The sequence below is a fragment of the Suillus subaureus genome (assembly GCF_016647635.1).
Source record: "Suillus subaureus strain MN1 chromosome Unknown BJ212scaffold_22, whole genome shotgun sequence".
In the NCBI taxonomy this organism is placed as follows: domain Eukaryota; kingdom Fungi; phylum Basidiomycota; class Agaricomycetes; order Boletales; family Suillaceae; genus Suillus; species Suillus subaureus.
The window spans coordinates 79,136-93,508 of record NW_024538578.1 but is presented as its reverse complement, the minus strand read 5'-3'; the positions used below and the strand labels follow the sequence as shown (position 1 = coordinate 93,508).

At 48.0% G+C, this 14,373-nt stretch overlaps 3 protein-coding genes across 3 annotated transcripts; all 3 read left to right on the top strand.

Moving 5' to 3' along the window:
- Positions 1 to 284: 284 nt before the first annotated feature.
- Positions 285 to 2,562, top strand: BJ212DRAFT_1588444 (NADP-dependent oxidoreductase domain-containing protein). The gene is made up of 13 exons (XM_041342428.1): positions 285 to 567; positions 622 to 662; positions 719 to 804; positions 855 to 965; positions 1,011 to 1,096; positions 1,152 to 1,204; positions 1,255 to 1,309; positions 1,367 to 1,421; positions 1,471 to 1,506; positions 1,560 to 1,632; positions 1,683 to 1,821; positions 1,878 to 2,071; positions 2,128 to 2,562. Exons 1-13 carry the CDS (start codon positions 462 to 464, stop codon positions 2,170 to 2,172), a joined length of 1,080 nt encoding a protein of 359 aa, XP_041191492.1. The 5' UTR covers positions 285 to 461; the 3' UTR covers positions 2,173 to 2,562.
- Positions 2,563 to 2,720: 158 nt separating this feature from the next.
- Positions 2,721 to 4,615, top strand: BJ212DRAFT_1364069 (NADP-dependent oxidoreductase domain-containing protein). Its single transcript, XM_041336011.1, has 13 exons — positions 2,721 to 2,828; positions 2,882 to 2,977; positions 3,033 to 3,073; positions 3,138 to 3,223; positions 3,276 to 3,386; positions 3,437 to 3,522; positions 3,576 to 3,628; positions 3,677 to 3,734; positions 3,780 to 3,834; positions 3,886 to 3,994; positions 4,054 to 4,386; positions 4,448 to 4,512; positions 4,570 to 4,615. Exons 2-12 carry the CDS (start codon positions 2,884 to 2,886, stop codon positions 4,490 to 4,492), a joined length of 1,071 nt encoding a protein of 356 aa, XP_041191491.1. The 5' UTR covers positions 2,721 to 2,828; positions 2,882 to 2,883; the 3' UTR covers positions 4,493 to 4,512; positions 4,570 to 4,615.
- Positions 4,616 to 6,412: 1,797 nt separating this feature from the next.
- Positions 6,413 to 13,197, top strand: BJ212DRAFT_379283 (uncharacterized protein). The gene is made up of 28 exons (XM_041343053.1): positions 6,413 to 6,633; positions 6,684 to 6,774; positions 6,826 to 6,983; positions 7,038 to 7,110; positions 7,155 to 7,199; positions 7,254 to 7,304; positions 7,363 to 7,397; positions 7,457 to 7,745; positions 7,800 to 8,137; positions 8,189 to 8,292; positions 8,350 to 8,374; positions 8,421 to 8,509; positions 8,556 to 8,572; positions 8,628 to 9,747; positions 9,797 to 10,023; positions 10,079 to 10,302; positions 10,363 to 10,555; positions 10,612 to 10,927; positions 10,976 to 11,229; positions 11,282 to 11,663; positions 11,715 to 11,830; positions 11,879 to 11,938; positions 11,993 to 12,151; positions 12,202 to 12,357; positions 12,407 to 12,448; positions 12,494 to 12,685; positions 12,738 to 12,780; positions 12,839 to 13,197. Exons 1-28 carry the CDS (start codon positions 6,616 to 6,618, stop codon positions 12,996 to 12,998), a joined length of 4,977 nt encoding a protein of 1,658 aa, XP_041191490.1. The 5' UTR covers positions 6,413 to 6,615; the 3' UTR covers positions 12,999 to 13,197.
- Positions 13,198 to 14,373: the final 1,176 nt, after the last annotated feature.

Sequence of the window (14,373 nt, the reverse complement as noted above, 5' to 3'; positions counted from 1 at the left end):
TGTTGTGCGCTACTAAATAAGTACACATCCACATTCATTCACATGCACAAAAATGCGAAGGGAGGGTTAGATCACGATGTAGACAAGCCGCTCGGTCAGTGACTTCGCCTACCCAAAAACCTGGCATTTCTCCGATATTCTTACGAAGACCGCATGTTGCCTTACTAACCCACCTAGGGGCGGCCATGTCACTCACCTGAGCCTGAGATTTATGACACGCTCAAATACTTGCAGGTCATCTGATGCTTGAATTCAATGTGTCTCAACACCAACCTGGCAATCTTCTTTCGGGAACGATTGGGGACATAGATGATTGATGATTGGCCGGGATTCAAGTATCAATTAGTGGTGATGGCGGCCCGCAGCAGCAATGATTGAATTCTTTAAATACTGTCGCGCACTCAAACTTCAAGGCTTATTCCTCTTGCTCAACTCTTACTTTCAATATCTCTCGCGTAACAATGGCTTCTGGATCTGATGTCAAGGTCGAATTTGACCCCAAGAACATGCCTTTCCGCAGGCTTGGTCCTAGTGGTCTCCGAGTCCCTGTCTTCTCGCTTGGTGGATGTATGTTTCGTATACTATTTCGTGTTTGACGGCGCTGGATGGGAACTTACCTAGGGCTTACTCTTGGTGGAAGTGTGATCGGTGACCCAGTGAAGGTGAGCATCGACTCCTTAGTCTTCAAAATATCTCAGCATCCCACCTTCACCAAAAGGATATAATGAAAGCCGCATTCGACAATGGTATTAACATGTTCGATACCGCGGAGGCTTACGCAAAAGGCAGGTCCGAGGTGGAAATGTGAGGTTCTTCGACACTTTGGCGAGCATCGAAGCTGACTGTGAGGGAAGGGGTCGTGTAATTAAGGAGCTCGGCCTCCGCCGGACAGATCTTATCATCACTACCAAACTATTCTGGGGTCTGCGCGCCGGTCCTAATGATGGAGGTCTCTCGAGGAAACAGTGAGTCGTTCACGATTGCGTTTCAGAGTGCTAACCTAGTTGCAGTATTATTGAAGGAACTAAGGAGTGTCTCGAGCGTCTTGGTCTTGACTACGTCGATGTTATCTTTGCGCACCGCCCAGATGCATCAGGTATGATTAGTTATGTATGCCGAAGAAACCAAATCAACTCAACTCAATTATTTAGTCCCCATGGAAGAGATAGTGCGCGCATTCAACTGGGTGATTGAGAAGGGCTGGGTATGTCGCCTGAGCAGGAGAATAACAGGGAAGTACTCACGGCATTCTAGGCATTCTACTGGGCAACGTCCGAATGGTCCGCATACGATATTGAGGAGGCGCAGCGTGAGCTATTCTTTGTGTTAGAGAGTCACGAACACTGCTGATGAGTGATTGTTATAGACATCGCGACGAAGCTTGGACTTCATGGACCTATCGCCGAGCAATGTCAACACAAGTAGGTGTCCTTCATTTTTGCGATTGTGAGTTTCTGAGACCTTGATCAGCATGTTCCATCGTGAGCGCCCTGAGAAGGAATACCGGTGGGTCACTATCATCTTCGTTGTGGTCAGTGGCTGAGACAAATTTACTACAGCCCTTTGTATAAGAAATACCAGCTGGGCACAACCGTCTTCTCCGCTCTTGCTAGTGGTCTTCTTACTGGAAAGGTGTGCTGCTCCCGACAAGCCAAACAATCATTTTCTCATCTCTGATGCAGTACAACGCCGGTATCCCAGAGGGGACCCGTTTCTCGACGCACTCCAACTTTTTCAAGGGCACGGTGGACAGTTTGCAAAAGGAGGAGGGTCTCACAAAGATCCGCAAGGTCAATGAGTTGAGCGTACTCGCAGAACAAGGTATTTCCTTCCTTTCGGGTCGCACACGATTGCTTAATGTGACACGCACCTGATAGAGCTTGGTTGCACCATCACGCACCTGGCACTTGCGTGGATCGCAAAGAACCCGAATACAAGCACTGTCATCCTCGGAGCCTCGAAGCCTGAGCAAGTCCTTGATAACTTAAAGGCTCTCGACGTCATTCCCAAACTCACCCCTGAGATAATGGACAAGATTGAAGCAATTCTGGAGAATCAGCCGGCTGCCCCGGTAAGTGCTTGCCTTTTATGAGTAAATTTTACCGAGCTAAAACTTTATGCTTGTAGCCAACATTTGGCCGCCCGGCACTGGATATTAACGGCCGTCTGTGAAAAGAAAGGATTGATGGAATCTACCTCATGGTCAGAAAATAAATTCCCAGTGTCAATAGTGTCGAGGTGTTATATAAGTCCCGTGACTGATCCATGTGAACATTAAAATTTCGTTTTGCCATGAGGTGGGGGAACACGGAGCCCGCGATTCGACAGATGAGTCTTATGACCTTCCGAGAGTAAGTATTCATGACATCGTGATGAAGGTATTGGCTGTGAAGCATGAGTAAGAACTCACACTCACACGTATCAGCTGTACATGGTCTACCAGCAAGACTCGGCTTGAATCGCTCTTGATTCCAGTTGGTTTATCGCACGCCGGAAACTTTCGCTTTGTGCTTGAAATGGGGTCTGATGAAGTACGAGAGATGAAGAAAGTCGATGTTGAAGAAACGCCGACGGAAAAATCATGTAATTTCTGTGTAGATAACACCCCTATCATTGGGTTTCGATCTGAATCGGACCAAATCCAGCGGAAACGCATCCAAAAATTGTTTGTTTGTACATGATTGAAACTCAGCTAGGAATCCCAGGATGCAAGTATAGTTCAATCGTCGTTCCGAACGGTCCGCAGAACAACACAACCAGTGATAGCTTAGAAATGCACCAGCTTTTAGCAGCTTTCACATACATATATAACTTGAGTTGAAGCCATGGTAAAGTCCCATCGTGCTTGCAATAACCACCTTACCACACATCACCGCATTAGCCATGACTGTCAAAACGGAGTTCGACCCCAAGAACATGCCCTTCCGCCGTCTGGGCCCCAGCGGTCTACGGGTACCGGTGTTCTCACTTGGTGGATGTGAGCAGCTTGCTAATTGGGACGGTATTACTATGGTGCTGAGAATACCTTGTAGGGCTGACGCTGGGAGGAACCGTTGTTGGTGACCCTGTCAAGGTAGGGGGCCCGGATCTTGAGTCTTGCACACAAACGGGAAGCCTCAACTCATTCTCACAATCAGGAAATCATCAAAGTTGCCTTCGAGAATGGTATCAACATGTTCGACACTGCCGAGGGCTACGCAAAGGGTCATTCGGAAGTTGAAATGTGCGTGCTTAAGGAAGCCTCGTCGAATCAGTCTAACCTGGTTTCTGGACAGGGGTCGTGTTATTAAAGAACTCGGCTATCGTCGCTCTGATTTGGTCATCACCACAAAATTGTTCTTTGGTACCCGTACTGGTCCGAATGACACTGGTCTCTCCAGAAAACAGTACGTGCGGATAAAACTTGAATTAGGAAATAAACTTATCGTCGGCCTAGCATTATTGAAGGTACCCAGGAGTCACTGGACCGTCTTGGCCTCGACTATGTTGATGTTCTCTTCGCACATCGACCTGATTACACCAGTATGTTTTTAAGTTGTGGACACAAACATAGACATCGAAGATATCGTTTGCAGCACCGATGGAGGAGATCGTCCGCGCTTTCAACTATGTCATTGAGAAGGGCTGGGTGAGTCTTGAGTCTCGAGTTTCTTAGTCCTGCTCAAGGTATTTGCAGGCATTCTACTGGGCCACATCAGAATGGTCTGCCAGGGACATTGAGAGGCTTACCGTGCGTTTCACCTGTTTCTCGAATGACCTAACTTTAATACCCCGTCCAGACGTCGCTGAGAAGCTCAACCTGATCCCTCCTATTGCCGAGCAGTGCCAGCACCAGTGAGTTGACAAAGATATTGCGCGAGATCCACCATCCTGACGAGTATCTAGCATGCTTCACCGTGAACGTCCCGAAAAAGAATACGCACCTGTCTACAAGAAGTATTCCATCGGAACCACCGTTTGGTCAGCACTGGCTAGCGGCCTCCTCACCGGCAAGGTAATTAACATTCCCAAGATAGATTACAGATCCGACTGCTAATGATTCGTGATATTCAGTACAACAATGGTGTCCCGGCAGATTCTCGGTTCGCTGCCCACTCTGATTTCTTCAAGGACACTTTGAAGAGCCTTGACCAGGAGGAGGGTCTCTCCAAGATTCGCAAAGTCCAAGCGCTCACCACGCTCGCCGAGACGGAGTTAGGCTGTAGCGTCACACACTTGGCGTTGGCATGGGTTGCAAAGAACCCGAACACGAGCACCGTCATCCTCGGCGCCTCTAAGCCTGAGCAAGTGGTCGATAACTTGAAGGCACTGGACGTTATTCCCAAATTAACGCCTGAGATCCTAGACAAAATTGAGGCGATCCTTCAAAATAAACCTGCCCCAACTGTAAGTGATGATGTTGGAATTTTGATTGAATTGAGGATGCTAATCGTTACTGCCCTGTCAGCCTACCTTTGGCAGACCACCACTTGATGCCTATGGTCGCCTATGAGGTCGATGATTTTCCCGTTGGTTCGTTGATTTTATGGCACGAAGGATTGACAACCGGACAGTGAAGCTATATAGTAGATGAATACACTGAGAACTTTATGAAATTCCGGGACGCATAGACATCAGAGCAAAACAAACAACTCTGAGAGGAGATTAAGTATTGAGGGTTAGTTGGTTGGAAACTACAATACACCGACGCTGGTAAAGAAGGACAGAGGCTAAGACATCCTGGATTTCAGTTAGTCCGACTTTGCACTTGCCGCTTCAGAGTCATTGTCTAGTGGCATCAATGCACCTTCTTCCAGAGAAGGTCGCGTAGGCGACTGATGCAGAATTTTGCCGAAGAGGCGGTTGTGCATCGCCCAATACTGATTGGATACAGCCACCAGGCAGTGCGTGTATCCCACACCACCCACGTCACGAAGAGCGTCACCAGCCGACTACACAGCCGACCAGGACACGCGTTAGACAATCTGAGTATTGGAATACCAAGAAGAAGAGGCAAGAACAAAGAAGATAGTGCAAGTACAGCGACGGCCTTAGATAGGTAAACAAGTAAAGTTGGGTTGAGTAGACTTACCCCACAGGAGGAATGCGCAAGGCATGCTGTAGATGACGGCCAGCACCTCTGGTCCAAACATGGAATGTATTATTCTTGTCACAAAAATAACCTAAACCAGTGTGAGATCGATGCTCCAGCAGCTGCATGAGTCAACTTACGGTATCCCCTGCAGATTTCTGTGTATGCGTGCAATTTAACGCATGGGAAGCAAGTCTAGAATGATCATGCCGACGCTGTTGATAGTGGATAGATAGCTGGATACTCGGACGGCAGGATTGACGTTGAGGACAGCGAGGAAGGTGATATGGCATTCAAGATCACCGTGGACTGCAACAGAATCATGCGATAACCAATCGTGTGGTAGATAAAAGAGGCGACAAACGTATGGGCGAAGGCCTCTCATTCCGAGTTGAGCTTGTCAATAAACCGTTTGCACGAGATGTGATTTACGAGTTGGTTCACGCACATGGCATTCAGGCCTTGGGCATGGATATATGATGCGCCAAAAAGAAGGGGAGATACTAAGTTTGGGAGGATGGATCTTCATGCTCACAGGACACGTATGATGATTGTATCTCATGGCTCGAGATGCAGAAATAGGGATAAGGTTGCGGAGTATCTTCCAGAGGTCATTCGCGAGATTCGATTCTCACCCGAGGCGTTTGAACAAGCAGAGTGCTCCCAATGTCGGCGTTCAACGGCCCATACGTCGAGTGTAAGTGCAATGACAGTGAAGTCTGGCTTGCAATCATATAACTGGCCAGTGGGCCAAGCCCCTCTGTAGCTACCGAATGTGATTTGTGTACCAACTGCCGGCGTTGGTCATAATGCGCGATCCCATTCTGAAAGGCAAGAGTGAATCGAGACAGAACCTCCAGGATGACTGGGCAGTGTAGAGACAACACTTTGAGGGACCTGCAGTTTCGAAAGTTGGAGGCTAGGTAGCGGATGGGCTCCATTTCTTGGGAAAATGCCGATCTGCCAACGTCTCCCTTAGATCCCTTGGTCCATTCTGGCGTGTAGAATCGTCACTCTGGCGAATCATATCAACGAGGCTTCAAGGCTCCAACTTGGACCAAAAACGTCCTATCACAATAAATAATCAAAGATGCATGTCTTATGCCAACTGTTAACATCTGTTACTAATCGAAGAATTCTGACGGACCAATTGCAAGATCTCCACAGTAAGACGAAGGCATGATGGGATCAATTGAAGGAACGACTGGTCTAGGACATTGATACTGCATCTGACTTTTGCTGAATACAAAGGTCGGAGCGAGTAGGGGATCGACTTCCGTTTATGAGGTTGCTACAAGTTCTGAAAGAAACATTGTTGGGCGTCTAAGTCCTGCCACATGTCGCGATGCGGCTGTGGATTCCTTTGGCCGCTTTTAATCAAACGTTATTCTCGACATGCCACGAGCAGACGCCTGCTTGCTTTCACATTCACAGCAAATACCACAGCTTTGAGTACCACATCATCTTCCGAATCTGTATACCCCTCCAACGACAGGACACCAGCAAAGCAAACATTTCAATACCCAACTTAGGCCACCGGCGCAATGGCAAGCCTGAGTAAGGTGGGTGGTTAATGTTTCCAAATTAGGCGCTCGCAATAAGAGGTGTACAGACTACAACTACTAGAAAGCCAAAGAGAGTAGAAGTAAACCAGCGTGCGTTGGTCGATAAAGTGCTCGCTCGATATCCCGAGGAGTTTACAGGTTCGTCGAACCACTATATTGGCTTAGCGTGGTCGACTAAAAAGCGCCCAGTGTTCCGAGAATTATTACAGAATGCTGACGACGCTAGAGCCAAGAAGGTCCTAATAGAGTTTCAAACGAAGGACTATGCTACACATTCTGCGGGAGCAAACGGCAAGACAAATGGAATCAATGGCAAGACCGATATGCCGGACCTGCTCACAACGGAGGTGAGCTCGAGGTGGTGCTACCCTCGGAATTACTAATGCTCAGGATTCCAACAGTTGTTCAAATGGGTTGTTCGCAACAATGGTGATTGTTTCGAAGATAAGGACTGGGGACGATTGACGAAGATTGGTATGATGGTTTGCTACCAAATAGTTTGCGCTAACTTTTACCAGCGGATGGCAACCCAGACGAACAGAAGATTGGAGCATTTGGCGTTGGTTCGTAGAGTCATGTATCGCCGTCAATTAGCCTCATGGAGTTATTCTTTGTAGGGTTCTACAGTGTCTTCGGTATTACCGACAGCCCGCTGGTCTTGTCTGGAGGTAAGCGCCAAGCCCTTTCCTCGATTAGATCCACCATATCAATCGGTGCATATGATAGGCAAAAGTCTGTCGATATTCTTTCAGGGCGATCAGGTATGCCACGAAGCTCCGTAAGCTTAGTACAAGTTCGCAATACTCACATATCTCCCCAGCTATATACATTGGATGATACTTGTTCCCAGAGCGAATGGACTTCCATCGAGATGGTACTGAAAGAAGATATGCAAGGTCCCGTCCCGAAGCCATTCGACTTAGCCCGGTTCTTGGCAGCTACCATGACATTCATGTCTTGTGTGGAAAACGCCCATGTTTCCTTTGACAACAAAGTCTTCATGAAGATCGCCAAGTCAAGACAAGTACCCAGCTCAATTCGTGTTCCCAAAGATATGATACCGAGGAGCAAAGAGGACACGATGCATATCAAGGGACTTTCAGTAGCTAGTGCGTTGCACGTTGCATTTTCGGCACGTGAAGCATACTGATTTTCCTTGACAGCCCAAGAAATCACTGTTGAAATCACGGACTGGGCACGCGCTGCTGGAACGAAGATAACATCTACACATCGCTCTGGCAATGAAAATCTATCAAAGGATCCTGTGAAACGCAAAAGTTTTTGGGATGGCTCAAAGCGCGAAGCCCCCAAAGTCGCTAAAGTCACCAAAACTGTGTCTCGAGCATCGACATATGACCATCCACCCTGGTTAACCCATAGTGCTAAATATGCGGTATATTCAGCTCAAGTTTCGACTAGTCCTAGCAAGGACCTTCATAAAGGCCTAAGAGCGATGACGAAGAAGGATCCTCCTTCCCACTTCGATTTTGAGATGGTCTACGTGAGCTCTCCAGCGACCTTGTTCTTTTCTTTGTGCTCATCATGAATACAGTTCTCCAAAGAGGAGCAGGATGCAAGAACAGCAGAGGAGAAACGTGATCCGGACATGGGAAGCATATTCAGGGGACCGCAAGGTCTATTTCCCCAACTAGACGGGTATGTTACTTGTTTTATTGTTTCTGTGCACGTCGACATGTTGTCATCATATTTTAGGGAATATATGTCCCGGATCTTCATTGTAGGCTCTACATTGTGTTCAATAAAAATGTGCTGATGAGTCGCAGGGTCAAAGTACAGCGCAAACGACTGGTATTAGTGGACATATGTCTGGCCGATTTATTCCCACTGTCGAACGAGGATCCATCGATCTAACGTGGGTGCACTTTTTTTGCACGTAAAGTTATCTCACGATTGCTCAGAAACGGCCATATCGCAAGTTCGTGCTAGCCTCTCGGTCGGTTTCCTTTGAGGTGTACTGACAATTTACACAGAATGGAATCAAGAACTCCTGTATGTAGGTGGGTTCCTTGCGAGACTCGTATATGAACAGGAGATTCGCAAGGTCCAGGGTTCTTGGCCTACAGTCAACGGTGTTGATGTCCCGACTGCTGACGCTCAGGCGTCAGCTTCAAGAGAGAAGGCCTTGTATGCTATGCGCTACTTCACGTTCCAACCATCCACTCCGGATGCTAAAGTGTCAAGAATCTTGCAAGATGCATTTTTCGACTGCTTCGACTATTCCTCCAACGTTCATTTCCCCATCTTGACAAATTCCGGTATTCGTAACACCAAGGACGTTCGGGAGATTCACGCCGACTTCTCCTCCTTCATGAAAATGGTGCCTACACAACTTCCGACGTCACCTGGTGACCCAGCTGGTTTAGTTGACTCTCTCCCTGAGAAGTATGGTGTCCGGACGTACACGTTTTCGGACGTGGTGAAAGAACTACAGGGAAGGACCTTGCAGGAAGATGAAATGATCGGTTGTCTGCGGTGGTGGGTTAACTTCATAAGTTCGCTTGAAGCCGATGAAGAGAGGGAAACAACCCTCACATTCCTGCCGAATCTGACGGACAATGCCAAGTCGCGAATTGGGAATTCTACGCGTGTCATAGAACTTCGCAATATCACCAAGTTTGTCGATTCCACTGTTTGGCTCCCTTGGCTTCAGTCGGACGATGCTCTTCCTCCAGACACCATCCCGTTTTCGTTTACCAGGAATCTTGAACGACGACACATTTCTCCATCTCTTTTGTGGGAGCCAATGACAGTTGTGGACTGGCTGAGCCATTTAATAAGCCCTCAGATAGACGCGGCTCATGACATCCGCAAAAGCTCCACGTATTCTAACCGTGTCCTGGGGGTTCTGGGAAACATCTGGCCTACGATGTCCAGCGACATGAAATCGCAGGCAAAGGATCTCATGCAGGACGTCCCATGGATCGCAACGAATTTGGGATTCCGGCCCCCTGGTGGAGCGTATTTCCCAGAAGCAGACGTCTTCCGTGATTTGCCTGTTGTCTCTGTCAACCTGTTCGATCCGCAGATTCTCACTGTACTCGGCGAGTTCGGGGTCAAGCGACATCTTAACTTTGAAGAGTTGTTTGCCAAGTGCGTTAAATTTTGAGGCCTTGATTCAACATTATTGATCACTTTCCAGGGCGGACAAATTGAGCACGTGGTCGGCGATGGAGATGATCAGATATCTTAGTACTGACCCAGATGCCATGGAGAGGGTAGAGGATATCAGGAAATACGCTGTCTTCCCTTGCGATAAAGGCAGGAAATACTGCATCACTGACTTGTACCTTCCACATGGGGAGATACGTCCGCTGGGCCTACCAATTCTCAATTGGTCACGCAGAATCGATAAAGATTCCGAGGATGGTACTTTGTTTCCTTCCGCAATATTTTCTCTCGCTTTCAGCTGACTCTACTCCAGAGCAACTTTTGACCGACATGGGATTCCTTCGACACCCGCCCTTGGAGAAGCTCATTGAGATTGCTGGAGACCCCGACCCTAAAGTTCAACGCGCTGCCTTTGGGTACCTTGAGAGCAAGTTCGACGAGCTCTATGATACGGAGTATGATCCTTCGAAATACGACGATATGCCGTTTATACCAGCTATGCGAGACAGTCATGAATGTGTAGGCGCTTACGAGGAGGTAAGGTCTTTTGCTATTTCATCGGGATTCATGGAACTGAAGTCGAAAACTCGCATCAAGGTTTATTCTGATCCATCATGGGCGTTAATGGGGTTCCAGAAAGTCCATCCTTCTGTTGACAGGAAGATCATCGGCCGACTGAGGATGCGGGAAGCGCCATCTGCAAGACAAGTGATCGAGGTTTTCAAGACCAGTCCGCCCAAGGATGTCAATACAGCGATAAAATGGTTCGCCTTTCTCGCAACAAAGCAAGGTTAGGCATGCTACCTGATTAACTCTCATTCTCTAAATGGTTCCCTCTTCGTATAGTCCTCTCTCCTGGAGATCTTCAGCAAATCGCCGAGATTCCTATCGTCCCCGTCGCAGAAGCCATCTCGCAAGGTCATTCGGATTCCGAGTTTCGCCTGGTGCCACCTCGGGAGTGCTTCATCGGTGGTAGCCAATACGGAAATGAGCATCTTTACCGGCGACTGTTTACTTTTGTCGACTTCGGTGAACAAGCAAATCGGTTTCTGAAAGCTTGTGGCGTCAAAGCCAAGCCAGATTGTTCCGACATCGTCCACATTCTAATAAAGAACCCTAAGGAGTTCCTCAGAAAAGCTGGTGCAGAAGCAGACCCTGAGAAGTGCGTGAATACCTTGCAGAATCATCCTTGCGCTCATCGTCAATGCAGATACCTTGTCGAGCTTCGTGGAATTGCAGTTGGGTATGAGGGGCTTTCCGAAGAGGATAAGAAAAGGATGAAGAATGCGCCAATATTCGTCGGCTATCGCACCTCAAAGTCCTCCGATCCAGATCACGCTCCCATCGTCAGGGACGAGTTCCAACTCGTTCCAGCGTCTAAGGTCCTGCTCGCTGACGACATGGAAAACCGCCGGATCTTTGGAGAGTTTGTCTGGTTGGCTCCGCAGGATGAGCTGCTCGAAAGTAAGCTAGATTGCTTCTTTTTTGAACGTGGACCCGGCTAACCAAGTCGCAGAGCTCTACGAATCAGTGGGATCTGGGTATTTGAGCGCCCACATTAAATACAACGTGAAACCAACCAACGAGCAACCTAAGTGGACTCGTTGCGAGGAAGTTCGAAAGGCGATTGTGGAGAAGTTGCCCATCTTTATGCATGAGTTTGATGAGCAACGTCTCAAGCAGGGCGGCTCAATGCACCGGAAGTGGGGTGATAAATCACTCTTTCTCGTGAAAGGATGCAGAGATCTCAAAGTGGATAAGAGACTTGACTCTAATTACCGCATCTCTGCTGAACGTCAGAGAGAAAGCAATGAATTCTATGTGTCCGCCGAGATCACAGAAGAGAGCGGCCGTGTTGTGCTATGGCTCAAGAAAACGGAACACCTTGACATGTATGAGTGGGTACATTCGTGTTTTTCCACATCGATATATCACTGACGGTTCTTTAGCGTCGCTGTCGCACTTTGCCGACTGCTTTTCAAGACTCACAAGAAGCACGATGTTCTCAGCTTGATGACCATATTGGAGACGGACAAGGAAATCTTGAGGAAACGAGGCTACGATGGTAATTGTTCGTAACTTTCTTGCAATGTCTGTATCTCACATGTAGCAGTGGACAGGATTGAACAAGCTCACGAAGCCGCTAAACTTGAGGACAAGAAAAAGGAAGAAGGTACGCAATAAGTTTCAAATCATCTGCCTGGCTTATCAATCAATCACTCTCCAGAGCGCGAAAGGGCAGCACGCAATAAGCAGTTAGAGGAGTCCGGCGGAGGGCGGCATGGTGGTGGTGGTGGTATCCGCTTCCGGTCCAAATTCCTTGACTTCTTCAGGTGGCAGTCGGGAGGATCCAAGAGCCCCAGCAAAGTCAGCGTCGAAGAAATTGGTATGTCTCGTATTATACCTCGGGCACAACCGCAAACTCATTTCATGCAGACGACGCGGTCAAGGAATTGATGGACCAGTGTGCCAAGGGGCAGGCTACCCGAGAAGAACAGGAGATCCGAAATAGAGAACACAGTGGTGCAGACAGGAAGCGGAAAGACGTCAAGTACTGTACTGAGTTGAAGAGTACCACTCTGGAACTCGCCGGTACGTGGGTCATTGTTGATAACTACGTCTTGATATGAACGAATTCCAGATGTGGGTGGCGCCGCTGGTTTTATACCCGTTTGGCGACAAAGTAGGTCCCCTCGTCTTTGGTGTCAGCATTAAATAACCGTCGTAGTCACTGCACGTCAAGAAATTCCAGGCGAAATAACGGACTTTGCAAACATAGTCCACGGACTCAACGCAGTATTGAACCTGAGTAATAATGAACATGGCGTATTCAATATCTTCTGGCATCCAGAGGATCATAATTTAATGGGATTCAATCGCAACCGGCTGATTTTCTTGAACCTTGCACACTACACGAAACGTAGGTGAACCTTCATGCTGTTTAGCGAAAACCCTCACATGTTATGGTGCAGAGCTAGACTCTGGCATGACGCCTGGTCAGGCATACATTCACTGGTACGTAGATGTAGAGCTTCACTGGCTACGATGTGCTCATACAGCCTTGTCTCAACAGGTACTATATCATTGTGCACGAGATAGCCCATAACAAAACGCCTTTCCACGACGAAGATCACGAGTTGTTGGTCTCGGCACTAAGCGCTCATTTCCTGCCACGTCTGCACGACGTGGAAGAGGTCCGCGAGTATTTCAATTGCGCAACAGAGGTTTCGTAGCGGATATTTGGCTTGGTTGCCACATAGGACTCTAGGGACATTAGGTGTATTTCTGAGTTGTGTTATTCATGTCGTCTTGCTTATCTATACCTAACAAATCTATACTTCATATGAATTGTATTCTGCGCCTTGCTAATAAGACCAAGTACTTCAAGCCGGAAGAATAGACCGTAGCCGAACAATAATCTCACTTCCCTTGTGACTTCTGACATGTCGAAATCCAGTAACAGTGCGTGCATGCGCAATCAGGCTGGGCAGCAATAGGGCTGATATTAGGGAACGCATCATTCAACTCGCTCTCGCAGCTCATGGTTGCGGTGACACATGTACGGAGGCTCCAAAAAGTCACAGCTATTGAAGTAAAGGTGTTGTCCTCGGGTATAGGTGAAGCAATGTCATGTTGTGCTGGAACGATATTGTGGGTGGAGATGACATCGAAAGGGCGTACACAAGAAAAGGTTGCCGCTATCTACAACATCGACAATCAACGACAACGCCCGCAAAAGCGCGATACCCTGAAGAATCGGTCCACCACAAACGATTGAAGCTGCTTATCAGAGTAGAACCGTCTCGGTATCCCGCAATAGTGAGGAGGCGCATCGACGTGGTGCACAAGAGTAGATGTTGGTGGGGGTTCCTCTGTGTATCGACACTATCTCGTGTGCCGTCAAAAAGACTTTCAGGGCTTCTCATAAGTATCTTCGATGTGTGGTACCAACCCATGTGCAGACTGATCAGCCTATGACCGTGTGGATGCCCGCACTTGTTGTCAGTTTGACTGAGGCATACATGTATTCGAGCTCACAATATACAAATGTTGATAGCAGCGAAGGTCTTTCTGACGAAAGAGATATCATGAGTCGTGACAGGCATATAAGCCATAGCCTGGTCGTCGCAGCCGCAATGGCAATTAGCAACTTTCCACCCGCAGAAAAGGCAATACACGAGTGACGTCTATAAGTTCAAGTTGGATAGCTTGATGGCTGCGTTTCTTCGAGATTCCAAAGTGGGACGCATCTGTGTTTACTACAGAGCAGTGCTTGCACTGGCAAAAATATTGCAGCCCCTTGAACAACGAGTCACTAGTTGGGCCTAGGATTTCGAGTTCAAGACCTCGACGCTCTTTTCACAAGCTCGTCTACAAAGGGCTGTCTAAATTGAGGCGCGAGTCGCAGCAGGGTTAACACCTTCGGACTTACTATGAGTTTGTCACTGGATAAAGTATTTCGCGTGTGGTACTGCTGGATCGCTGCGGCGAGTCAGGTATTGTAGCAGTGTTCGTAGCTGTTGGATGACACTTGTGTCACAGGTACAGTCCGACCCACATGTTTAGCTGTGTTGATCATGTCATGGTCGAGTCTCGACGTTCTTCAAA

What these genes read in the sequence shown, in the direction of transcription:
- BJ212DRAFT_1588444 (XM_041342428.1), top strand. Translation starts at nt 462, where the DNA reads ATGGCTTCTGGATCTGATGTCAAGGTCGAATTTGACCCCAAGAACATG. An exon ending in GGCAGGTCCGAGGTGGAAAT is followed by an intron (nt 805 to 854) that starts GTGAGGTTCTTC and finishes CTGTGAGGGAAG; the next exon opens with GGGTCGTGTAATTAAGGAGC. An exon ending in GCACCGCCCAGATGCATCAG is followed by an intron (nt 1,097 to 1,151) that starts GTATGATTAGTT and finishes TCAATTATTTAG; the next exon opens with TCCCCATGGAAGAGATAGTG.
- BJ212DRAFT_1364069 (XM_041336011.1), top strand. Translation starts at nt 2,884, where the DNA reads ATGACTGTCAAAACGGAGTTCGACCCCAAGAACATGCCCTTCCGCCGT. An exon ending in ACATCGACCTGATTACACCA is followed by an intron (nt 3,523 to 3,575) that starts GTATGTTTTTAA and finishes TATCGTTTGCAG; the next exon opens with CACCGATGGAGGAGATCGTC. An exon ending in ATGTCATTGAGAAGGGCTGG is followed by an intron (nt 3,629 to 3,676) that starts GTGAGTCTTGAG and finishes AGGTATTTGCAG; the next exon opens with GCATTCTACTGGGCCACATC.
- BJ212DRAFT_379283 (XM_041343053.1), top strand. An exon ending in ATATCCCGAGGAGTTTACAG is followed by an intron (nt 6,775 to 6,825) that starts GTTCGTCGAACC and finishes AAAAGCGCCCAG; the next exon opens with TGTTCCGAGAATTATTACAG. An exon ending in GAACACCTTGACATGTATGA is followed by an intron (nt 11,664 to 11,714) that starts GTGGGTACATTC and finishes ACGGTTCTTTAG; the next exon opens with CGTCGCTGTCGCACTTTGCC.